At 37.6% G+C, this 27,228-nt stretch overlaps 1 protein-coding gene across 1 annotated transcript; it reads right to left on the bottom strand.

The window, feature by feature from the left end:
- PNLIP (pancreatic lipase) lies at positions 1-25,942 on the bottom strand (the record flags this gene model as incomplete). The annotated part of the gene is made up of 13 exons (XM_082602659.1): positions 25,904-25,942; positions 18,456-18,501; positions 17,071-17,225; positions 16,346-16,468; positions 14,289-14,423; positions 11,905-12,016; positions 10,540-10,659; positions 10,304-10,423; positions 9,673-9,791; positions 7,430-7,559; positions 6,221-6,329; positions 4,894-5,058; positions 1-64 (listed from the first exon to the last, which is right to left on the bottom strand). The coding sequence occupies exons 2-13, from the start codon at positions 18,499-18,501 to the stop codon at positions 1-3; spliced, it is 1,398 nt and encodes a 465-aa protein (XP_082458785.1). The 5' UTR covers positions 25,904-25,942.
- Between the last annotated feature and the right edge of the window lie 1,286 nt (positions 25,943-27,228).

Here is a 27,228-nt window from a genome sequence, read left to right as displayed (position 1 = left end):
CTAACATGGGGTGAGGGTAAGCAGAACATCTTCCCTCACAGTTTCTTGGCTACAGAAGTTGAACCTGGGGAGAGAAAACAAAAAGTCAGCTCTTCCTGACACACAGTTGGTGTGTTGAGTTTGATGACAGCCACTTCCTTCCCCTCGGTCTGAGTGAGTGGTACACACTGTGCCCAAAACTAGACACTGGCCGAATGAATACCTCTTGGGTATAAAGGACTGCATTTTCCTTTCTAATTTTATCCCATGGCTATGCAATAGCAGAAAGAAGAGGTATCATTGGACACTCCAAAGGACATGGAGGGTCCATCTGTCACATCCCCAAAACACCTACTAAACATGGCACACTGTCAGTGAATGCAACTGAGGAAGAGTAGGGTCAGCAGCATGACAAGAAATCAGCCAGAGTAAAAATCCTGAGGTCCTGGTGTTACACTGGCTAGGCATTCTTATTTTAATTCAGTATTGAATTGAAATGACTGATTTACTCATTAAGACTGAGCAATACTTAGGAGGCTTTGGAGCTAATTTTCTTTAACAAAATACAGAAGCATATGTAAAGTGCCTGGCACATAAAAAATGCTCAGAAAATGCTCTTTTCTCTTCATCTTCATTTTCTTCTCTGTAATCTAATGGCTAGCCGATGTGCAAATAGCAAATTAAAGGTTAGGGGCAGGACAGGAACAAAGATGCAGACGTAGAGAATGGACTTGAGGACACGGGGAGGGGGAAGGGTAAGCTGGGACAAAGTGAGAGAGTGGCATGGACATATATACACTACCAAATGTAAAACAGATAGCTAGTGGGAAGCAGCCGCATGGCACAGGGAGATCAGCTCAGTGCTTTGTGTCCCCCTAGACAGGTGGGATAGGGAGGGTGGGAGGGAGATGCAAGAGGGAAAGGATATGGGGATATATGTATACGTATAGCTGATTCACTTTGTTATGCAGCAGAAACTAAAACAACAAGGTAAAGCAATTATACTCCAATAAAGATGTTAAAATAAATAAATATTTTAAAAAAGAAAAAGGAAAATATTGGACAAGATGAAAGTCAGTGCAAATTAGTGAAGGACTTGACTAAAAGCTCCCTCTCATTTGACGGCAATTCATAAGTTAATGTTATTCTTCATTTTTCCCACTAGAATATAATAAATTAAGATATACCATCAAAAAAAAAACTAATATTGAAAAGGGTCACAAGAAATGAAGGGCACACAATATATATAAATAAAGGTGATCTGAATTTCTATTGTGGTAGTTAAGGATTTGCTGAAGTCAGATTTCCTGCACATGAATTCTGGCACTGAGCTGTCATTGAATTATATGTAAAATGGGGATAATAACAGTACTTATTTCCCATCACCACAATCAAGAGAGTAAACATATCCATTATTCCAAAATTTTCCTCCTATCCTTTGGAATCTCTCCTTCCCATCCCTTTCCATCTTCCCTTCCCCCAGGCAACCACTGGTCTACTGTCGTTATAGACTACTTTGAATTGTGTAAAATTTTATATGAATGGAATCAAAGGTGTATGCACTCTTGTTCAGCTTCTTTCATTCAGTATAGTTTTGTCCAGTATAATTATTTTGAGATTCATCTATGTTGCTGCATGTATCACTAGTCTGTTCCTTTTCACTGCTGAGTAGTATTCCATTGTACAGAAGACCACAATTTGTTTATCCATTCCCTTGTTGGTGGACTTTGGGTTATTTCCAGATTTTGATTATTGCAATAAAAGGTACTATGAATATTTATGTACAAATCTTTGTGTAAATATATGCTTTCTTTTCTCTGGGGTAAATACATAAAAGAGAAATGGCTGAATTGTAGGTAGGTGTATGCTTGGCCTTTTAGGAAACTATCAAAGAGTTTTCCAAAGTGGTTGCATCATTTTACGTTCCCATCAACAGTATATGAGAATTCAAGATTCTTCACATCCTCACCAGTGCTTGATATTGTCAATCTTTTAAATTTTAGCCATTTAAATAAGTTTATGTTGGTATCTCATTGTGGTTTTAATTTGCATTTCCCTAATAATTAATAGAATATCATTTTCTGTTCTTTCACTTTTAATCTATTTGTGTCTTTATATTTAAAGTACATTTCATGTAGGTAGCATACAGTTGTGTATTGAGTTTTTAAAATCCAGTTAAACAATCTCTGCCTTCTAATTGTTGTATTTTAATTTAATACATTTATTGATATGGTTATTATCTTGCAATTTTTCCCTATGCTGTTTTCCCCCCTTTTTATGCCTTAAAAATTCCATTTAATCTCCTTTTTTTTGGCTTATTAGCTATAGTTCTTTGTTTTACTATTTTACTGGTTGCTTTAGAATTTATACCATATATTTTTAACATCGCATTTTACCTTCAAGTGATAATATTTTAACTTACATATGGTATAAGAACATTATAAGAGTATGTTTCCATTTCTCCCCTCCTACCTAATGCCTAATGGCATTGTTGTCATATGTTTTACTTATACACGTTATAACAGCCCCTCCCCCAAATATTGCCATTACTTTTTAAATTGTCAATTATTTTTAAAGACTTAAATAACCATATTTAAAAATCTCATATGTTTCCCAATGTAGTTACTATATCCTATGCTCTTAATTCCTTTCTGTAGATTCTTTTACAACCAGTATAACTTTCCTTTCTCTGAAGACTTTCCTTTAACATTTCTCATGGTGTTGACCAGTTGGTGATGAATTCTTTCAGCTTTGATATGTCTGAAGAGTCTTTATTTCATCTTTTTCTTTGAAAGATACTTTTGTGGATATAGAATTCTAGGTTACCCGTTTTTTCCTTTCAGTACTTTAAAGATGTTGTTCCATTGTTTTCTCACTTGCATTGTTTTTGATGTGAAATCTGCCTGTAATTATTATCCTTATTCCTCTGTAGGTAATGTGTGTTTTTTCTCTGGCTGCTTTTCAGTTTTCCTCTTTATAACTGGTTTCAAGCAGTTTGATTTTCATGTGTGTTGGCATAGTTTTCTTCATGTTTTCTGTGGTATCACTTGGATCTATATGTTTACAGTTTCCACTATGTTTGAAATTTTTGAAGCCATTATTTCTTCAAATATATATTTCTCTCTTTCCTCTTTTGGAGTCTTCAATGAGAACTATATTAGACTTCTTGAAATTATTTCACAGATCACTGATATTCTTTTCATCAAAATTTTTTTCTCTCTGTGTTTCATTTTGGATACTCTCTATTACCTCTTCAACTCCACTAATCTTTTCTCTCACAATGTCTAATCTGCTCTTTCATTTCAGATATTGTAGTTCTCATCTCTAGAAATTCAACTTGGGCCTTTTTTCTATATATAGGCTATACCTCTACTGACCTTTTTAAACCAATGGAATACAGATTTAATAGCTGTTTTAATGTCTACGTCTGCTATTCTAACAGTTGTGTCTGTTCTGGTTTGGTTTCAATTGATTGATTATTCTCATTATAGGTTGTGTTTTCCTGCTTCTTTATATACATGGAAAACTTTCATTTAATGTCATATATTGTGGATTTTAGCCTGTTAACTGCTGGATAATTTTGTATTCCTATAAATTTTCTTGAGCTTTGTTCTGGGGTGCAGTTATTTGGAAACAGTTTGATCCTTTCAGGTCTTGCTAATTCTAGGCTAATTTTTTTCCCACTACTGAGGGAAGACCTTCTTAAATACTCTACCCAACATTTCCTGAATTATGAGCTTTTCTGGTCTGGTTGGTGGAAACAAGTACTGTTCCCAGCCCTGCAAGAGTACTGGGTACTATTCTCTATAATCCTTTCAGATGGATATTTCACAGACCTTGGCTAGTTTCCTCATATATGTGTGCTGATCAGTACTCTGCTTAATGTTTAAGGAAATTTTTCAGCTCTCTGAGATTTCCTCTCTGTAGCTCTCTCCTCTCTGGTCCTCTGTCCTGTGAAATCCAGTTGCCTTGGATTTTTTGGATTCTTAGTTCTGTTTCTTCAACTCAGGTAGTTTACTGGGTTCTGCCTGAATTTTTCCTCTTTGTGTGACATCCTGGAGACTCTTTAAAGGCAGTAAGCCGGGACAATTTTAAGACTCTACCTTATTTGTTTCTTATCTCTCAGAGATCACTTTCCTTTGTTACCTAATGTTCAGAGTCTTGAAAACTGTGGTTTGATATATTTTGTCTGAATTTTTGTTTGTTTCAGTTGGGAAGGTAAATCTGGGCTTTTGCTACTCCATCTTTGCCAGAAGCAAAAGTCTCTACACTGGACTTATATGAGGACTGAATGATATGATGGCAGAAGCAGCATAGCACTGTGCCTCAGAATTTGGTTTTATACTCAAAACACTTGGGCTGGTATTGGTATTGTTATGATTATCATCATCATCATCACCTCATTGCTTCTGGTAGTTCACTATGGTAAATATCCGTTGGTTCACACATACTTTAGTCTTGATTAGAACCAAGGGTTGACCTTTGTCTTCACTAAAAGGACTAATGACACAGAATAATCTATTTGTATTCCTTGATAAGTTAAGTGTTTTCTCGGTAATTTAAGTGGCAATTTGGTGGACCCAGGAAGCTTGGGGAAGATACACATATTAAGCACACACATAGCACAAGGCACAGCTGCTAAATGAACTCTTTCTTTTCACCTTAGGATTGCGAAGCCAGATTCTCATTCTAACACTTGTATCTGATCATACAACAGTCATCTACAAATCTATCAAAGTTGTTTTCCTAAAGAGGTACACTTTCTCCTAAAGAGACAAAAGGTATTAGGAAGCTGCGGTGACTGAGATATAGGAGAACCACTGTAGGTGATTTAACTTAAAGTTGTCTTTCAGTGGGAGTAGAATTATAAATGTGACTCAATGCTTCAAATCTCTTTGGATTTTTATTACTTACACGTCTCCATTATTGAGTTCCACACTGATCTTGGATGCTCCCACTCTGGGTAGAGTTGGGTTGATCACATTATTGTACCAAATAAATTTAACCTTCTGCACATTTCCAACTTCCACATCTGAGTCAAATTCATTGGAATGAGTACTGTCTGGTTGGAGAGTGCCCCTTGGGAATGGAGAAATTAATAAAAACATACATGAATATACATAAACATACATATAAATATACACATATATGTTTCTAAAACCAGTTAACAATGTATCTCTAGTAAGATGATTGATAGTATATTTGTGAATCTAATGGTTAAATAAATGTAGACATGTATGCCAACTCAGTGGTAGTTCATTTGCCATCAATAACTCATACTTTGAGTTATACTTTGAAGTATCAAAGTATTATAATACTTTGAAGTCATCCTTATTTTAATAAAACTTCAAACATGTTATAGTCACAATCCTCCCACAGTTTAATAAATGATGACATCATTATATCATCCTTTTCCAGTTGTTTTGTGGGTAGAATAATTATTTAGTGATTATAAATCAGATGCCATGCATCAAAATAACATCTGTGGTTTTCTCAGGAAATAGCAGAGAAAAAATTTAGAAATAGAGTTCTAAAATGTATTAAGGTACAAGGGTGAAACAGTCTCTTCCTTTTAATGACACATGGCAGTACTATACTTCTGAAGGGGTTCAGAACAAGTCTCCCCAGAATGTGCCACTCTGGCAGGTGGACTATTTTGAGCTGAAGGAAATCAAGACCCAACAGATTCAAGGATAACTTTTACCTCTCCCTTAACTGCCTAAAAGAATTTAGATAGAAGGCCTGGTTCAGGAAGGGAACTATCACCTGAGAAAACTACAAGGAACATGGGCTAGGTGTGATAGGCTGGCGGGGAGCTCAGCTGGGCCTGGAGATCAAATTCCCCTCCGTGTCCTGTTGTCTCTGCCTGTCATGGCAAACCTTTGTGCACCAAACATTTGTTCTTCCCATCTTACTGTGGCTTGTCTTTCTCCCCTTTGAAGTCCCAGACCCCTGTCCCTTCTCCTTAGCTCAGAATGGCATATAAGCCTCAACTGTCTCACTGCTTGTGGGTCTCATATTCTTCTGGGACCCCCATATGTACATAATTAAATTAATTTTTTCCCCTGTTAATCTGTCCTATGTTAATTTGATTACCAGACCAGCCAAAGAGCCAAGAAAGGTAAAGGAAAAAAAAACTTTCCTTCCCATATAGTAATGAATAAACTCTTATGTCCATGACATACATTGTATGTGTGAAGTATCCCAACATTGAAGGAGCTTAGAGTAGTAGTTTACTCACTTGAAAATTTCATACTGCTTAGAGTTTCCTCTATCTCCAAACAAAGAAACTAGTATGTGTCCTCTAACCTTCTTTCCAGACAGTGTGACAGTCGCCTTATACCTCCAACCTGCAAGGGGGAAATATTTGCAAAATATCAGCTTTTGGAAAAATTATTCTGGAAACAGGCTAACTTGGATTCCACTACTGCTGAATTTTGAATAATTTTTGTATGGTTTTGGTAGTTCTTCTAATCAAATAGTGATGGCTATTCCTTTAACTAAATGTTCAGGGGGCAGACATTGGGGGAGGGGAGGAACACAGACTCTTTCCAAAGTCAAAAGATTTCAAGCCAAGGGACTAAGTTATATATTTTGTTTTCAATTTTTTTAACCTAACAATTTATTCTTGAACATTATAAGAACTTTATGTTAAAAGATAATGGAAAAATAATAGTGTGGTATTTTCATCAGTTTATTTCATTTTTATAGATCACAGAATTTTAGAGTACTGTCATCTTTTTGTCTAAATAATCTATATTTATCTTTACCATTCTATAATTCAACTCTTCATCACCATTGGAACTGTATTAATTTATGGTAACCATTTTATGATACTAGTCAATAGTGAACCACAATTTTCTGCCATTTAGAGCTAGCCTGGGCCAAATTGGGAAGGGGATAAAATTTAGCTTTAGTTTTTACAATGCAGCTAACCCTATTGACTCCCATCCAAATAGTTTTCTTCCTTTATTACCCAGAAAAAAAACCCAGGGTCTGTCCCCAAGTCTCACCGTTCCTGCATTCTCTGATTCCCATCACACGTGGAGTTTACAATCCTAATATCTCTTGAATCTGTCACCTCCTTTCCACTCCCACAACCTCTGCCTTCTCTCTCCTGGGTTACTTTTCTGCTTGTAAAAACCTCAGAATTTTGCACAGTGAAACTTTTAACAGAGTATGAAGAGGCTGGAGCAGAAGAAGCCTCCTGAATTCGGTAGCAGAATCAACTGTGAAGAAATTTATTTTTGCATCATTGATAATTCAGGCCCTAAACTCTGTTCTGCCACCCAAATTAGCATGTTCACATTGAGCATGGCATTGATGTGTTTTTCCATTTTGGGGAGGAGTGTTTAAAACTTTTGTACAGAAAAATAATTTCACACATTTCCACTGGACGTGATAAGATACATAGTATTGAGAATTTAAGACAAATAAAATAGGGACTTACGGGCAAAATTGCTGGCATCACCGGTGTCTAGATAAAATATCTGGCCCACTGCTTTGGTTTTCCCAGGAAATCTATCAGCATAATGACCCATCTGCGGGCAGCCTTCACTTGGACAGGGGAAGCACTTGTTCTAGGGAAAATAAACAAATGATGAATGAGGATGCTCTTTTTGTAAAAGTGTACCATCTTATTCCACGTGTTGTTGAATTTTCAAATATTTTAAAGCCAATCGTCTTCTGATAGTAAAAGAAGACTTTAACAGTGTCTCAACAAAGGTTAAAAATGAGTCTTATTATTTACAGTGATAAGTCAGCAATTTCACTATTAAATAACGTGATACTAACATAAATATTATAAAAATTAATTGAGAGAATTTATTTATTTATTTATATTTTAATCCTCTCTCTTTTGCCTCTCTAAGTTGTTCCAGTTGCCCCAAGACACCCATCTGCCTTTAGGTGGTTAGAATTTATTTTAGAAAAATTGCAAAAGAAAGAGCAGGAGGTGATAATCAGTTTCTGCTACACAAAATAGGACTCATTGGTAAGATAATAGACTTAAAAGTCAAGCTTTTCTCAATTTTCTCTAGCTCCCACTTAGCATATCAAGTCTGGAAGATTCAGATCTCAGAATTCTCCCAGTGTGAAGGGAAGATGCTCTAGTTGGTCAGTCAGGCTTAGCCATGAGGTCTGGAGAAGATGGATATCATATAGGAAAATGTCCTTTTCTCGTGGGCCAAGAAGAGAGGGAGGGGGATGAACAGAGGGGGAGGCAGATGGACATAAAAATTCCTGCTATGAAAGGACAAGGCTGCCCCACAGTAGAGGCAAGTGGTGAACTCCTGAATCAGTGGACCAGATGGGGACTGGGTTGAATCTCAGGGTCCGCATTCAGCAAAAGCTAAGGGAAACTGAGCCAGCCAGGAGGAAATGGCCAAAGCTCTCTGAGAGCATTGCCCAAGCCAGTAGCTTGGACATGCCCAGACATCACCTGCAGATGGCAGCTATGAGCCCGTCAAGAAGGTGGACCCCCAAGCTTCCTCTCTGCCCTCCACACACACACTGACCACCACCACCATGATCACCTTGCCCAATACCAGCTTGGAGAGAGGTGGTCCAAAGGCTGAGAAATCTGCAAAACTGAGAATTTTTTCCTATAAAAGTGTCTGAGCATCACTTAAAAGGACTGTTTATATTATTGAATCAGATTAAATTTTAACTGGATGAAACCTAAAGCTTCTGTGTTTGTTTGTTTTCCCCATTACCTAGAAAATGAGGATTTGGGAAGAAAATAAAGTTAGACCAAAGAAGGGGTGGCATTCTTGTTGCATATGCAAGCTACATTGTGAATAAAATATGCACCCATCCCCTCTCCCCTACACATAATAGCTAACATTTGTTGAATGCTAATTATTATATTTTAGGTTCTGGGCTAAGTAATTAAAACATGTTATCTTATTAAATCCTCCCACCAAATCTATGGAATCTACCATTTTATTTACATTTTGAAGTGAAGAAAGTGCCTTAGAGAAGTTAAGTATTTTGCCCCAAATCATTCAACTATTTAATGGTAGAACCAGGAATCAGATCCTCTCTCTTCACTGCTAAAGTATATCTACTTGATAATTATAATTTCACCTAGCACATTACTTGAAAATTTATATATTAAATAACATAGAGTATACATTTTTATTTGAAAAAAATTATTGTGAAAGGAAAAGCAATAGTAAAAACAAACCCAGGCAATTGATATGTCATATTCAAGATCAGATTTAAGGATCCCAACTTAGATATTTAGAGAATACCAAAAAAAAGATGAACACTCAAAAAAAATCTTGGCAATTATGAGACTGCACAGAAATGTCCACATGTCATATACCTTTATAAGGTTAACATTTAAAACAAGTTTTTCATGTTCATCAGCATCCTGCAACCATAGATCAGGTTTCCATAGACAATTTTTGCACTTAGAATTATTTCCAAACCAAGTGTGAACATTTAGCTGACACATACAGAAGTGATAGAGAACAAGGTAGATTTGGGATATTTCAGTTTACAAGCACATTTCTCTAAAGTTCTCCAATGCTTTATCACTATTAAAATAAACATGTATTATTGAAAGTATAAATCATGTGGCAGTCATATAGTAACATTCACTGAATGCATGTCATGTATAGTGAACCACACTGGTCATGAGAAGCGATGGTCACAAAATTCTTTAGGTGCAAGATAGAATCTACTTACTGCACAGAAAACACTGTAAGAGGCACAAGGAAATCCAGCAAAGCCATCAGGGTTGAGGATGCTATCAGCATAATACTTGTAGCTTCTTAAGTGATTACAGGCCACAAAGTTGCGAGTTCCTTTAAAACCAGACATGATTACACATCAGTGACAGATTTTATTTTTCCAAGTTAATGTCATGGTCAGAATACAGTTGTTGAATAGATTTTTCTAATTAGTGTGAACTCATGGCAGTCACAGAACAAAATCAGTTATGAAGGGTAGTTATGATTTGAGATGCAATCAGAATTTAATGTAATCTGTTTAAGATTATAATAGTTATGCCATAGCTAAATGAAATGGAAAAATAACTCTAGGAGGAAAAGATTGGTCTGTAAGGGATAGGTATGATTGAGTAATGTATTCCCTGAATTAGATCCTTGAAAAGTTGACCACAAATACATTTTCTTTCCTATAGTCTTCTCATGTCCACTTCCCCCAGTGAAAACCTGTATCGTGGGGATACAACTAAAAGTTCTTTGTTATAGAAAATGTGAGACCTGTAGAATACCAAAATATTTAGCAAGTTTATCAAAAGGAAACACAGATCCCCCCCGCAAAGAAAATCTCTTCATATACATAATAGTTGTACCTTCCCAGATCCCATCTATGTCAATAATCTCAGAGAGAGCATTCTTCTTACATCCGGGCATTTGCTTTCCTCCATTTGGAAAGAAATCTAGGTGGCCCACAGTTTGGCTCATTCCAAAACCTGAGGAATTTTAAAATATGGGAAAGTTGATGTTAATGTAAAGACTCAGAACACTCTAAAACACTCTTATGTCTAGACTCAAAAAACACTCCAGGGGGACAAATTGAGGAACTCACCCAGGTTGGGGATTATGGGGGCAGCGTCTGTGTGAATTACATCCACAAACTGGGCATCGCTGGGGTCCAATCGGACTATTTCAGGTGTGCCCTCAAAGCACGGTTCTGCTGGATCCAACCCTAAAATAGATAGGATGCGTCATGTCAGTGTCTATCAGTGGACGTGCATGTTCACCTTTCTCTTTACAGGAGTGCAGCTTTGGTGGTAATCATGAGTAATGTGTGCAAAGAAATAAGTTGGTTCTTCCCTATCTTACCAATTTCTAAGGGAAATCTGTGTCTAATTTACTATTTGCATTAAAGTGAATTTTCCTCAAACCATGGAATTTGGCCCTACTTATGGATGCTTAGTCATTGGGACAATCCCTGTCAATAGCACAGTTACAACAAAAGAGCCAGACTCTGGGAAACACTGGACTCCTAAGAGATTTTCAAGCTAAAAGAGTTCCACCTATACTATAAACTCCTGTGAGGGCAAGGATCTTGGCTTTCACAGTCACTGCGACCACAGCTTGGCAAGTGCCTGACTGAGCAGGCTCTCATAAGCATTTATGGACTATGAGAAAGAATGTTCTCTCCAGCTAGTTAAAGAGATATTCCAGATAGCCCCAGCAATGCAAATGTAACCAACTTATCCAAAGTATTAAAAAAGAGAATCAGGGGGTCGGAGACAGGGGATTTGGGAAGAAAATAAAGAAGGGAAGATGCAAGAATAAAGTAATCATTTCCTGAAATAGTCACTTCTCAGATCCAGGATAGCAAAGTCTTTCTTATAAAGCTACAAGGTTGTTGTAGGACCTGGGTATCCAACATATGACTCCATTGGCTAAAGGCAACCAGTCTGAGATTTGTAAAATCATATTTTTTATCTAATTAGCAGCATGTAGCCTGGGCAGCCCAGGGCACCCAGACTATCTGTCCCCACTACTCTTGGGTTGTGGTTCATGAGGACTGGACTAATTATCAATTGCTATGAAGCAGAATATAATTAATGATACATTTTTTAGCTCTTTGGGTTTAATTCTATTTCTTCTATTATTTATGCCATTTCTTCTATTCACCAAACTCATCCTTTGTGAATACCTGACAAAGAGAAAATAGATATGAATAAGACTTCCAGATGTTCTTAATTCACATTTTAGTCACATGCAGTATTTATATGTTAAATAGGGCTCTGTAGACTAAAGATTGGTATTAATAACAAATTCATAAGGTCTCAGAACACACCGATTTCTCTGATCATGTGATCTAATTCGGAAAATGTGAAAACTTGTCTCCTCAGGTAAAAGCAGGTCTGTGCCAAATTTCCGTCCTTTTAGACCCTATATAGGCTTCATTTAGTCCAACTTTGCAACTTTGACCAACCTGTGATTCGTCCAATGGTCCCATTTGTCCTCCTTCCTGACTCCCCAGCAGCGTGGGCACCTAGACTGTGGCCAATGACATGGACCTTGGAAGGTGAGTATCCAAATGATGACTGTTGGAAAGAAAACCTCTTCAGAATGTTTTCAAACTAGCAAAATTCAAGATGGGCAGAAAAGAGAATGCTCTGAAAACTCAATTTTTAAGAAGAGAAGCTTCTCCTTTAAAGCAATCAATTTTCATGGATTTTTTCTTTTCATTTATCACGAGAAATGGTGATGGCGTAATGTTTAAACTGGTGGAAGTACTGTTCTCTTTTATTGTTCTACTACGTAGAGGGGACCCTTGATGGATATGAGGACTTGTTACCCAGAGGTGTGAAGCAAGTATTTGGATTAGAAAGTAATAATTATTCTTCAATAAATGGTGTTGTGAAAACTTGACAGCTACATGCAAAAGAATAAAACTGGACCACTTTCTTAAACCATATACAAAAATAAACTCAAAATGGATTCAAGACTTCAATGTAAGACCTGAAACCATAAAACTCCAGGAAGAAGCATAGGCAGTATATGTTCTTTGACATCCATCTTAGCAATATTTTTTGGATCTGTCTGCGCACGCAAAGGAAACAAAAGCAAAAATAAACAAATGCAACTACCTCAAACCAAAAAGCTTTCGCACAGTGAGGGAAACCATCAGCAAAACAAAAAGGCAACCTACTAAATGGGAGAAGATATTTGCAAATTATATATTTGGTAAGAGGTTAATATTCAAAGTAGACAAGGAACTCACGTAACTCAGTATAAAAAAAAACATAATCTGATTTAAAAAATGAGGAGAGAACCTGAATAGACATTTTTCCAAGTCAGACATACAGATGGCCAACAGACATATGAAAAGATGCTCAACATCACTAATCACCAGGGAAGCGCAAATCAAAACCACAATGAGGCACCACCTCCCACTTGTCAGAATGGCTATTATCAAAAAGACAACAGATAATAAGTGTTGGTGAGGATGTGGAGAAAAGTGAACCCTCATGTACTGTTGGTAGGAATGTAAATTGGTAGAGCTACTATGGAAAACAGTATGGAGGTTCTTCAAAAAATTAGAAATAGAACTTCCATATGGTCCAGCAATTCCACTGCTGGTTATTTTTCTGGAGAAAATGAAAACATGAATTCCAAAGGATATATGCACCCCTGTGTTTATTGCAGAATTGTTTACAATAGCCAAGCAATGGAAAAAACCTAAGTGTCCGTCAATAGATGAGTAGATAAAGAAGATGTAGTACAGACATACCATGTTTTATTATGCTTTGCTTTACTGTGCTTCACAGATATTATGTTTTCTGCAAACTGAAGGTTTGTGGCAACCCTGCACTGAGCAAGTCTATTGGCACCATTTTCCCAACAGTATTTGTTCACTTTGGGTCTCTGTGTTACATTTTGGTAATTCTCACAATATTTTAAACTTTTTCATTATTATAATATTTCTTATGGTGATCAGTGACTTTTTTTTTTTTTTGGTGGTACGCGGGCCTCTCACTGTTGTGGCCTCTCTTGCTGCGGAGCACAGGCTCCGGACGCGCAGGCTCAGCGGCCATGGCTCACGGGCCCAGCCACTCCGCGGCATGTGGGATCTTCCCGGACCGGGGCACGAACCCGTGTCCCCCTGCATCGGCAGGCGGACTCTCAACCACTGCGCCACCAGTGAAGCCCAGTGACCTTTGATATTACTATTATAATTGTTTTGGGGCGTCACAAACTGCACTCAAGTAAGATGGTGCACTTAATCTATAAATGATCTGCCAGCTCCACCAACCAGACATTGCAATATATATTTTGGCACCTGAAACTAATAGAATATTGTGTGTCAACTATACTTCAATTTAAAAAAAAAAGAAAAAGAAAAAAAAATTTTTTTTAAAGAAAAGAATAATGAAAGCAATTACTTAAGCACTTTCAAGTTTAACATTTTCTAAGTTTTTAGTTACCAAATCAGGTTAGTTTATCATTGTGCTTCTCTTAAAAAAATAAAAACAAACAAACAACAAAACCCCTACTTTAATCTTCAGGTTGACATTATCATATCAACTTGGCTTAATAACTGGTAAAATTAAAAGAACTAATGATGGAAATCAGTAGAAACAATCTACCTGGTTTCTTGAATAATAGCACTTAAAAATCAGTTTATTCACCTTAATAGACATATTGATGAAGCCCAAATCTAGATTCTTTTTTGGCATTTTTCTTTTCAATCAAGGAGAATGCCAACTCTAAGTAAAAAAATACTTTACCAATTATCATACATACAGCAATTTTTCTGGAAGAGAATCCAGAGAGCAATGTGCATGGGCTTTTGTATAACCCAGAGGTAGTTACCTCAAGAACGTCAACGAAATACGCCACTTCTGCTCCCACAATCCGGATGTTCTGTGAGGCTTGTGTGTATCCGGTTCGGGAGCCACCTTTCCAGTCCACACAGATGCAGTTCACACTTTCCACGATAAACAGGTTCTGGTGGAAGAGACACAATAAATAAGTAAATAATTCAACATCTTTCCTAATTACTAATTAACACTCTTGAAGACTAGGATAAATTCCCTCCTTGACCTACACAATATCATGCTCGCTTTTAAACCCCAAACCAATAAACAAAACTTTTAATCTGTCATGGTTATGGAATCCTTTTTAAAGCTTAACATTGTCTCCAAACTAGAGATTTGGCCATAATGGGAACTGGATTCTTGGGATTTCTACAGCAACAGATGCATAGACATTTATTGCAGGGAAAAGTGTATAAAATGTGGTACAATGGGTTGTCTCATTAGAGCATCATAAACTTCACAAGACGTTGTCCCTGACTAGATTGAACCTCAGGTCATTGCCGGTCTTGTTCCCTTCTGTACCCTCAGTGCCTGGAAAAGTTCCTGGCACATAGTAGGTACTCAGTAAATATCGACTAAATAATTGAATAAATGAAAAACTATGTTAGGACCCTTTAAATATAGGTATTGAAGGCAAATGAATCAGCTTTTCCATGATGGACATACTAATCAAAATTTTTGTATGAACATGTTTTATTGTACATGACTGAAGTTATTTCACATAAAAATATAAACTTCCAGATATCTACTGGAAGGCTTTTTGGATGGGGGTCAATGATAGTTTCGTGAATGCTAGATCTGGCAGGAATTCTATTGATTTGAGTATTTATTTATGCATATCCCCACCATTTTTCCAAGAAGAATTTGAGAATGCAGCAGTCTTAGAAACCATCTCCAATTGTTCCATTTTACAGATAGAAAAATCCAAAGAGGGGAAACAATTTGCTAGTGTCCTGGTTAGCTAAGGGTAGAATCAGAACTTGAATCTACGGCATTTAACTTTCTAATTTAATGTACGCATTCCTCCATTATAACGCCCAAAGCCAAATCAAATGCAAGAAAAACACATCTGCTTTCGGATCTCAGAAATAAATTGTATACGCACATCTGAAAATCTACATACCTTTTGAGCTGAGAATCATTTATTTATTTTTTCTTCACTGTAGTATAGAAATCTATTACTACCCTCCCTCCTTCCCCAGCCCAATAATCATCAGCTATAAATTAATTTCTGAAGACAAGTTGTGGTTTTACTGATTATTTTTAAACTTGTGTAGTTAATTCGCCCCTTCATTTTAACTGTCTTCAAGATCAGTCAAAACTCTCGGGAGTTAACTCAGATCAGCCTTTGGCTTGAGTCACAGGCAGGCCTGAAATAAGACCTCTAAAGAAATGATTGCATCTTTGCGCCACAGCTGGCCACAAAATCTTGATGAAGAAATGAATCAATGACAATGTTCCTTAAGCACTAGCAGTTATTGGAAATTTTATTCTGTTTGATTTTCTGCCTTTTGATTCTTCATTATCACAGGGCACATAGCCAAAGGCAAATTTAAGAAAATAGGATCACTACTGCTGAAACAACACAAGCCAGAAATGAAAATCTACACAGTTTTCCTAGCTATTGCTACCATAGGAGATAAAAGAGTAGCAAGGGAAAATAATTAATTTGGGCAAAATGAGTTATCTTAGTTCTTCACACAGAAATCAAAGCCTATTGAAGAGACTAAAAGCTATTGAAAATGCAACAAATGTCACATCAGTATGGCAACATCTGTTGCTAAAATTTAGAAATATCTCTGTATTAGTTATTAAATAATCGCTGCCCAGAGCCACCAAATGCCTGCCAGCCTTGCTGGTCTGACTGTCCCAGGTCCCCTCCACCCCGTGTCACCTCCTGGACCTCCTCTGGGAACCCCAGGCCCAGTGGGGTCAGAGGATCCTCCAGCTTCATGGTGGCAAGTATCTGTCCTGCCTGGGTGGGGCCTTGCCTTCTCTGTTGTTAATCATCACTCTGGAAACAAACTTCCCTTAAGAGATTTACAGTCTCACCTTGCAAATGTTGTGCAGCCAGTTTTCTTCTCCCTTGTCTATGAATCCATGAATAATAAAGACAGTTTTTCTATTTGTTTCAAAATTGGAGTCTGTGATAGTAGATGGATCTGCAATGATTGCCTATTTGGGGGAGAAAAATGTTTAATGTCAAGTTTCTGAAAATATCAAATAGAATTGTTACGAGGAGGGAAGTGGCAGATGGGAGAAGACTCCTGGGACTTAGGATCCTTGTGACTAAGGATTCTCTCATTACAACCAAGCTATTCGCAATCATCACCAAGTCGATACTTTCCAGATGTCATAAAATTTTTGCATTTGCTCTACTTGGGGTAATATGTGCTATAATATTGGTGGTAGGGTCTTGTCTCCACCTAAAGGAAGACTATGTACATGTGTGTGTGTTTTTATAGATACAAAATATGTTGGGAGGTTATACATAGTACTTAGAGATTATATATATGTAATATCCATATTTAGAATATTGTATTAAATGGTACCATAGAGGTAGAATAAAAATAATATCAAGTTAATGGATGCTTTAAACAAATTATCAAAAAAAACCCTTAATAATCAAGTTATATAAAATAATACGGTCACTGTGCTAAAAGTCTACAGAGGTGCAAATTCCACTGTCTGATTTGTTCTCTTTAGAAGACAAAATTCAGTACCCTTATTACATAAAACAGATGAAACTTAGTTCTGAAAACCATGAGTGTTCTTACTTGAAAGGTGTCTGGGTTCTCGTTAGTGTATAGGAGGAAACGAGTGTTGACATCTTCTGGAGACCAGGGCAATATTTTGAGGGGTCTTTCTACAATTCCTGCCCAAGGGGAATCATCACTGAAGCAACCAAGTCTTTCATAGCAGACTTCTTTTCCTGCAATCACCCAGAAGTGTTAGTTTCACCAGAATGCTCTTTTTGATGGTCTCTCTGACAGTATATGAGTTAAACTACATTTTGTGGCATGTTTTCTTCCTCCACATCCTCAAACACCTTCCTTTATACACACTCACAAAACAGCTTCAACAGACAACATCTCAGCTAAAGACAGGCTGCTGCTTCTCATTTCCACTATGTAGGACCGCCTCACTCCCCTTCTGTCTCTGTCCAGTCCCATGCTAGGACTCATTTGAGCCTCTCAACTCAGATGTCTTCTCTAGGCCATTGGTGCCCAAGAAGGGAGCAGTCTGGTGTCCCCAGGTCTTGGTAGTAGGGGGTGAGGCGCTTACCTCCTCGTAAGCATCTTCTGGCATTGGGCTTTGGGCTTTGGGTTGAGAGCTTAAGTTTCGTGCAAATGCCAAAACTTTACATCTCTCCCTGGGTGAGTATTTAGGCCTCTGACCTATATTTGAGGGGCATCCTGGATTCTTGTGATGAAGAAGCTGCTCACAAATAATCAATCAGAAAGCCCATGGCTTGACACAACTCTGTGCTTGAATGTTAACCCATAAAAGGACAACACAAAGGAAGGGTTCTCCAGGAGGGTAAAGTCTCCATTAATAGTGGGAGCAGGAATAGGAGTAGTAGTTGTTGTAGGCGCTGCATTCTCGATATGTGCCACGTGCTGGGCAAGATGATTTACGTGACTTATCCCACCTAAGTCTCACAATTACCCTACAACAGGGGTGGCCCAGTTCACAGATGAAGATAGTGAAGCAGAGAGAGGTTAAGAATTTTACTTGGGGAAATACAGTTGTGGCTGATGGAACCAGGGTTCAAACCTTACGCTTGACTCCGAGCTAGGGCTGCTAAATTTAGCAAATGAAAATACAAGTTTGAGTTTCATATAAACAATGAATTTTTTATTATAACAATAACAATAAATTTAAATTTTCTTAACTTTAAGTTTGATTTATTATAATGATAAATTTTATCATGTATATAACTATGTCACATATTCTTTGTTTCACCTGAAATTCAACTTTAACTGGGTGTCTTAGCTTTTATCTGGCAGCCCTACTCCCAGCGTTTGTGTCCCTAATCATGGATCTCTCCCCCTTGCTCTACTTCTCAGCCTCATAGTAGCTGGAATTCAGGTGTTGTAGCCCTTCTTCCAAGTATTGAGCAGCAAGTCTCTTCCAGCATGACAGAAATACTTTTTCTTACCTACTACTGCTCCCAGCAACAGCGAAAGTGTCCAGATGAGCAGCATCTAAATAAAAATTTAAAATATAATTAAGTCTGGCTAAGTAAGTTTGTAAAAGATTGACATAATTCAAGTTCAGTTAGACCTCTGAGGGAAAATGGGTAAATTCGACTAAATTAGACTTGGTAAACATGTTCCAGACTCACCATGGCAGTTCTGTCAAGTTCTGCCCACAACACAGCACCTAGAGGTCCTTTTATAGGCAAACCTTATCTTTTTGAGCAGTTCCATGGAAAAGTGGCATGAAAAAAGAGGAGGTTCCAAGGGTGTATTTCTAATTTTAATCATAAATAAACCAAGATTGATAGAGCAGGTAAAATTTTCCACAGTACTTTTGGAAAGACGAGAAAAGGGTAGAGAAGAACAGTTCTCTTTCAATGTGATTATACAATGCTTAGAATCACCATAATTTCATTGTAGTGAAGGTTCTAGCCTGCCCATTTTTTAGTTTACAATTCTCTGTGCAGGTCTGTGGGTATGGGTGAAACTAAATTGTTTTCATAGATTTGATAGCAGCAGTCTTGACCACAAATACTAAAAGCTTACCAGCTCATGAATTTTTTTACAACCTTGCCTTACCTTCCAAAACAGTGAAATAGAGGCATTTCTTCAAGAGAGTTCATTTCTTTTAGGAAAGCTGTTGACAGTTTATTTTGATAGTCCATAGGACTTGTTTATTTCTTAACAATAACATGGAGGAAAGAAAAATGAACTGATGAAAGGAACTGGGGATACTTCTAAGAACATAGAGGTGAAATCAGTGACCCCAGCACCCAATGAAATTATGCATTAGAGAAAAACAAAATTCAACTCGGAAAACAATGGTCTGGGAAATATAATATGGAAGAGAAGTACTTGATCGAAAAGAACTGGTATGTTTTCAGTTGGTGATCGCATTGCTTAAAATTCACTTTAAAAAGACTGGGATAGGCTACTATAATTTTAAGAGACTGGAGCATTTGGCCTGACAGCATCACAGCTATAGGTCGAATCATATGAAATTGTCACGTTTGTAGGTCAAAAATGGTCAAAGAATTCAGTTCCCTGACAAAGTTTACAGGTACAGAAAAAAAGCAAGAAAATTATTTGTGTATGAAGAAAATTCAGGAATGTTGGGCAAAGGAAATGTTAAAATCAGGACAGAAGTTGCAAGGAAGGAATCCCATGGATGGGAGCAGTGGCAAAGTCCAACTGAATCCTCATGTCTCAGCATTTAATCCTATCCTTAGGGACTCTTCTCCAGCGCCGATTAGGTTGGTGTCCCTCTCCCCTCTAGAAACACCTCCCGTCAGAACTAGCCTCATTTGACACCCATCACAGTCAGGTGTGGATCATAAACTCTGAGCAGGCTGGAATTCTCCAGGCCTTGTCTTATGTCAGCATCTAGCCATGTTGGCGTGAAGCAGGCCCTGAACACATCCCCCATGAATGAACGAACAAACAAATGAGGAAACGAATATAAAAAGCAATATAGTTTGAATAATTTCTATAGGAACAACTGCCTACACAATCTCACAGTAAAGAACTGTGATTTTTAACTGAAAACAAGCAAAATAAACAAACCAAAAAAAAAAAAAGGAGCCAATGTTCACTCTGGAGTTGACTATAAAATAAAATACCTTCTGTGTGAATTACCAAATAATTCACACAAAATTTCTAAGTTGGCATTTTAGATAGTACAAAATTTAACCCATAGTTAAGGAGATCTTTGTTCAATATAGGTTGTAGAATTAGGACCAAAAGTCACTAAATTCTGAAACAGAGACTAGAGTTCATGGGGAATTGTTTTTTTTAATAAACTAAAATAAGTTCAAATTTTATAGTGTTTTGGGAAGAGTCAATTGCCCAAACTGTTATAAAAGCTAAGAAAGGAATTGTATGTAATCAGCAATCTATCATGTCAATTCTGGATGAATGACTTCCCCTAAATTCAATCTCGCTGAGCCCTTTAGTTGGGTTGTAAAATTTTATGAACTATGTTGTTTCATTCAGATCACTAACATGCTCTCTATGTCTGTTTATAGTGTGTATAGGAGAGATTGCTGGCCTCTTCCTACAGGGAATAGAACTCTATTACCCAATCTGTCTTGCAGTATGATGTGCTACATGATCAACTGGCCAATGAGATGTGAGTGCACACATGCACATCAGTTCTAGTCCTGTTCATAAAAAACCCACACATGATCTGCTGTGTGCCTTCCTTTCTGTGGCTTGATGCAGACAAGAACAGTGACTTTGAAGGCCATGTGTTGAAGCTGGTGGAACCACAAGCTGGAAGGAGCCTGGGTTCCTTGCTTAGATGAAAGCCACCCATCAATCGCAAACACCCATTTTGAACTTTACATAAGCAAGAAATAAATTCCTATTATGTTAAGCCACTGATATTTCAGGGTTACATCAACTAGCGTTACCTCAACCAACAAAGATTATTTTATTGTACAATGACTTCTCCTACTTCCAAGAACAGTTCAGGTACCAAATATTGAATCCTGGGTTGCAAATTTTACCATGAGATTTGGATGCAAACATTATGCAAAACGTTAATACTTTGCCAGGTTATTTTCCAATTCTTGGCTTAAAAAATCCCCTTTCCTGCCACTTCCCAAATTATAAAAAGTAATTGCCCAATTCTTCACTCTATTTTTGTAGAATTTTAATTTTACTGGGTATTTTTCAGTTCAGACCCTGATAGTGACCATTGTTTCACAAGCAACCTGAGGCCATATGATACTTCAGGGTTTAGTGAGAATTCACCCTGTGTTGCCTGGGCCCCCAGATGCAACTTACTTGTAGTTAGAGCAGTTCAGTGTGCTGGGTACCTAAGAAACTCTCAAGCACCACAGGCAGGTGGATTGGAGCTACCACCAAAATCCTGCTCTCCACTAGCTTTTGTTCCTCCTCATGTCTCAGGATTGTGGGCTAGAGGGTGGGCCCTGTGAAGGCTGATAGAGCCACGGCAGTCCTTCTCCAGCTATTGCATGGCATTGAAAGTGGCCTTTCATTGAAAAATAAGTCTATGTCTCCTGGATTCAGCGGAGCACTACATAACATTGATTCCGTTTTGACTCTGAAACCTTGGACATTTAAAAATAAAAAGAGACACTTAGATGTTTCTAATCCAGTAGCCATGTTTGCAGAGGAGTTAAATATTGACATATGTTTAGGCTCTGATTCTGGCAACCTTGTGATAACAAACTCCAGGTGAGAGAAAGAAAGACCCTGGGACACCTGTGTGGCCAGATAACTGGCATGTTAGCCAAACGGGGTCTCATTTACTTAACCTTCAGAGAGCCTGTCGTCTCCTCCCTTATCCTGCTCAGCCCACAGCCAGGGCCTTCCATGGGAGGGAGAATATGCCTACCTGAGAATGCCAGACTTCCCTGAGCAGAAGGAGACTGCAATAATCTGAGGGTTATTGTGGCCTCACACCTTCCAGAGCAACCGTCCTGCCAAATGTGAGGTGTTTCTGGGACTTCCCTGGTGGCGCAGTGGTTAAGAATCCGCCTGTCAATGCAGGGGACACGGGTTTGAGCCCTGGTCCGGGAAGATCCCACATGCTGTGGAGCAACTGAGCCTGTGCGCCTCAACTACTGAGCCTGCGAGCCACAACTACTGAGTCCACGTGCCACAACTACTGAAGCCCATGTGCCTAGAGCCCATGCTCTGCAACGAGAAGCCACTGCAATGAGAAGCCTGCACACCGCAACAAAGAGTAGCCCCCGCTTGCTGCAACTAGAGAAAGCCCGCACGCAGCAGTGAAGACCCAACGCAGCCAAAAATAAATAAATTAATTAATTAAAAAAAAAAAGAAAAACCACTTTATAGCTGAGCGTGCTTATTAAAAAAAAACACAAAAAACAAACAAAAAAAAAAACGTGAGGGATTTCAGTTCACCCAGACTCAGGGACTGAAATTATAGTCAACCCTCCTCTGTTATGTATGAAGATGGTTTACTTTGTGAAAAAGAAGAACAAGCATACTTAAAATTTTATAGTATTAATTATTCACTATTACATACTTATAAAGTATGCATTTAATGTCCTGCAGAACCTGTGGACGCTTTAGCTATTTTTCTTATGAGGATAGTGAGACTCAGAGAGTTTAAGCAACATTTCCAGGGTCACACTGTTGGTAAGCAGGAGAGCTAAGTCTTGGGGACAAATTCTTTCCTCCAGCTCCAGATGACTTGTGTAAATCCACAAAAGGCCATGTTCTCCAAGGCTGTGTTACAGTTGATCTAAAAATGGTCAAGAATGGGTACCGTAGGAGATGTTAAATGTGTATGTATATATATATATGTATAAGACTGGGTATCTGCTTTCCAAAACAAAGCCACACATATTTTTTAGATAACTTGTTTTATTTGTATTTTGTTCCCTTACTACTAATGCAGCAAATGGCAGTTTTTTTTCAAATGGAAATACAACTTTTGTGATATTAAATATGATAATCACTTCTTTCCTGGGCCATCACAGTAGTCTTCTAATTGCTTTTCTTGCCCCCAGGACAGTGTCTATCCTCTACCCACTGCCTGACAGTCAGGTTTAAAATGCAGACTGGCCACTATTGTTTTTAAAACCCCAGCCCTGTGCTTTCTAGATCAGCACAGCCTAATAGGAATATACTGTAAGCCACATTTTAAAAAGTAAAAAGAAATAGGTGAAATATATTTTAATAACTTATTTAATCTAAAATACCCAAAATATTATCATTTCAACATGTGGCACATTTCAAGGGACCACATGTGCCTAGCACCTATCATATTGGATAGCACAATTCTAGATCAAATTAACTCTTCTTATCACAAGTAAAGCTTTACAGATATGGTTACCTTCTCTGAGGTTTTTAACCTTGTTGCATACCCATTTGGTCCATTTTCCAGCCACTTTGAACTCCTTTCAAGACATGAGCTCTCAAGAGAGTTTAATGGGATCCAACTACAGGGTACTTAAAGAATGGAATAACAAGATTTTCCAGATGTCATTGAGCAGGAAGAGACAGCAAATAGGTAGAGAGATGCAAAATTCAACAGACCCAGAGATCACAGCTTGGATACTGAGAGCTATGGTGAAAGAGGGACAAAAGAGAGATAGCAAGCAAAGGAAAAAGGAAAAAGAAAGAAAGAAAAATATTAACCTAATAATTTGTACCAATTTTTTTTTATACCTAAGATGCTTTGGGGATCAGACAAATAGAAACGACCTGAAGAACCTTACAGAGAGGCAGGCAAAGCCAGAGGCTGTCTCACCATGTGCATTTCATAACCAACATTGTAAGGCAAGTAGCAAAGTTCACTTAAAAAATTATAAGCTGAAGGATTTCTACTTCTAGTAAGGATGGAGCAACTGGTATCAGACTTGCCCTTTTACCATAAATAATTAAAAGTTTGGAAAAAGTATACATATAAATGATTTGCAAAGACTGAACAATGGGTAGTACAAGACTAATAAATGGAAAAAAACGGAAAACAAATGAGGTGAGACCTTCAATCACTCTGGCATTTCCTGGACCCCAGCACAAGGAGGGAGATTCCTATTAGAGCAAGGCACACTCATTTTGCTGAGGAGATAGAGAGCAGAGGCTGAAGTAGTTAGAATTTGCAGAGCAAAGTACTGGAGAGCAGGAAGCTATGAAGATGGAGAGTTTTCAGAAATTGGCCTGGGTGTCGCTTGAATCTTTGGATAAATACTAAGTTGTGTTTGCAAAGAGTAAGATCTATAAGGCTGATTAATAAAACAACTGTTAGGGAAAGATCATCTATTCGAGGGAATTTATAATCTGAACAACTCCTGGAGTAATTAATAGTGCATAAGGAAAATCACAGTCAACACAATAACAGATAATTAAGCCAATTACATTTTTTTTGTTTATATGATGACTATAACTTAGTCTAGAGAATACTGAACACGTAGCTGAAAACCAAATACTTCAGATGAGGCAGTAATTTGGATAACTGAAGTTATATTAAATATAGTTTAAGGTTAAATTCCATTTTCTCTTAAATATCCTTTCCTGGATAAGCAGTTATATAAAGTATTTCTTTAATGTATGAGAAAATTGTATGAGTCATAAAAATTACTGGAAATAACATCCTATTTTTTATGGGTGATATCATTCCCTAGTCATTGCCATGTCATGACAAATACTTTCCTCAATTAAACATTACAGGAAGGGCAAAGATATCTTGCAAAGCTCTCTGAGTTGAGAATGCTATTAGAATAGCCACTTCTTAAGTGTTTACACACCATAAATTCTCTTATGAAATCAGACTTGATTACACATTAAAGACAATTATTTTCCTAGTTAGTATCCTGATCAGGATATACCAATGGGCTAGATTACTGTCAATTGGATCAGAATCACATTGAGAGACAAATTACAGTCATGAAGGAAAATTTATACCTTATGATTCATTTTTTAGTTCCCAAGAGCTGTTTTGAATAGTTAGATCATAGGTAAATGTGTGAAAAAATTTAGAAAAAAGATTGATTCCTTTAGATGAGTCTAACTCAATGGCTAATCAGGATCAGCTCAATGTTTATAACAAATATAATTTCTCCAACAGTTTTCCTATCTTTCCCTACTCTAGTAGAATCCTCACAGAATACTGGAAGTTTTCGGAATAATATTTGAAGTTCTTTTGCATAAAGAAAAAGAACTACGTAATATCAACTATTTAGCAAGATTGACAAAACATAATACTTTCCCAGGGAAATCTCTTTATACACATAATGGTTTTACAGTCCCCAGACTCAGTCTCCATCTGCAGAGTGTAGGAGAGAATTCCTTTTACATATGATATGTCTTTCCCTTTATTTGTTAGAAATCTGGATTCCTGCTACTCAAAGTGTGGTCCATGGGCCAGCAGGGTCAACGTCACCTGGAAGCTAATTAGTTAGGAATGCAAAAGCCACCTGAATCTGCTGAGTCGGAATCTGCATTTTAACAGGGTCTGCAGGAGATTTTGTGGCACATTGAAATTTGAGAAACACGAATCTGGATGGCCCCAATTTGGCTCATTCCAAAACCTGACATACTTTAAAAGGGAGAAGGTGAGGTTACTAAATTGCCAACTAAAGAATAAGAGCTGATCACCCTTGGAAACTGGGGTCAAGAGCTTATCCATTTGGAGATGTTGGGAACTGCATCTATCAATACAAATATAGCAAATGAACCCCCTGAATGAGGTCTTTAAAGCACCTGACCTGGGGTAAAATTTATATGGGAAACACATGCTCTACCAACTCCAAGATTAGCATCAATAAAAAAAAGAACATCATGCTTACCACCTACCCCTGGACACTGGATTTCTAATCATGTGGTCCAGGACTGAAAACACTTGGAAACCACTCTCACAGGCTAACATATAACTATTTGAAGTTCCCTCTTAAATGTGCTGTGTTCTTACCCAGAGCTGCAGGATGGACAGGCTGTGATTTGTCTGGTGGCCCCATCTGTTCTCCTTTCAGCTTCCCCAGGAGGCTGGGAGCCCAGGGGCCTCCAGTGATGTGAACCTCAGAAGACAAGTGCCCACTTTTGGAGAGTAAAATGTTTCAGAATGTGCCGAAATGAGTCAATAATAAAATAGTGTATGCAGTGGGAACCTCTGGCACCTTGATTTGCCAAGATAATCTGACAATGACATCTACAGAGGAACAAGGGGATTTAGGTCCACTCGAGGGAAGATATGAAAACATTCCAAATATTCCTTAGCCATGATTTTTTTCTTTAGTTTTACAAAGAAAACAAAAGTACATCTAATTCTTAAGGGATCAATAGTTGTCATGGGTCATTATCTTGCCCCTCTACTGTGAAAAGAAAGCTAAATTTAATGATGAGGCATTTTAGGATCTTGCTATTAGAAGCTAACTTAGGAAATTGCTTTAAAAACTAATAATGAAGTAGTTACTTAATCCCATGAAATTCAAGTCTAAGAAGGTTTTCATACCTCTTTCTGCTAAGTTAGTTCAGCTTTTCATTTGTTTCTTGAGGTTCCCTATAGCACAACCAATTTGATATTTTGGATGATTTATATCAATTTGTTAAAACTGAAACTAATAATGGATGAAATTCAGTTTAGAGACCAGATTAATTAATTAAATTGCTTTAGCTATATTTATATCTTTGAAGCAGAACAGATTGCAAATGAGGTCTAGCTGGCTTCTGAATGAAGTTTTAAAATCATTGTCATTTACAGTAGTTTTCTGTTGAATTAAGGGGAGAATGTGTATAGATGATCACACTTATACAATTGCTTTGGAACAAACTCCTGAGAGTGGAGCCTGTGGAACCTGGTAACAGGTCAGGTTTTTTTCGTTTGTTTGTTTTTTTGACATGGCACAGTTTGTAATTAGAAGTGTTTGTGATTTTCCTCTTGACCATGTGAAAAAAAGGGGAAATGCCTTGGGAAACTACTTTGCAATGTTACCTGGTCCACAGTTATCTGCCCAACACCCACAAAAGATGTATGTCAGCTCCCACCACCACTCTGTGGGACCCAAGTTTATGTCTTTAGTGTACTTTCGCTCCTGTCAACACAGTCGTATTTATTTCTTTCACCTGAAAAGTGCAGGAACTCTCTAGAAAAGTAGTAAATGATTCAGGAAACAAGTGTCTTCTCTTTGAACACATTTTGGGGAATAACATAATATCACTTCTATCTTATACATTCTCATGCACAGGGTTAATCTAATGGCAACAAACAATGGGACAGAAAGAATTTAAACATTACAA

The sequence above is a fragment of the Mesoplodon mirus genome, assembly GCF_964341445.2.
Source record: "Mesoplodon mirus genome assembly, chromosome: 2".
NCBI lineage: Eukaryota > Metazoa > Chordata > Mammalia > Artiodactyla > Ziphiidae > Mesoplodon > Mesoplodon mirus.
Note: the sequence above shows the minus strand (reverse complement) of the source record. Positions and strands in the feature narration are given on the sequence as shown.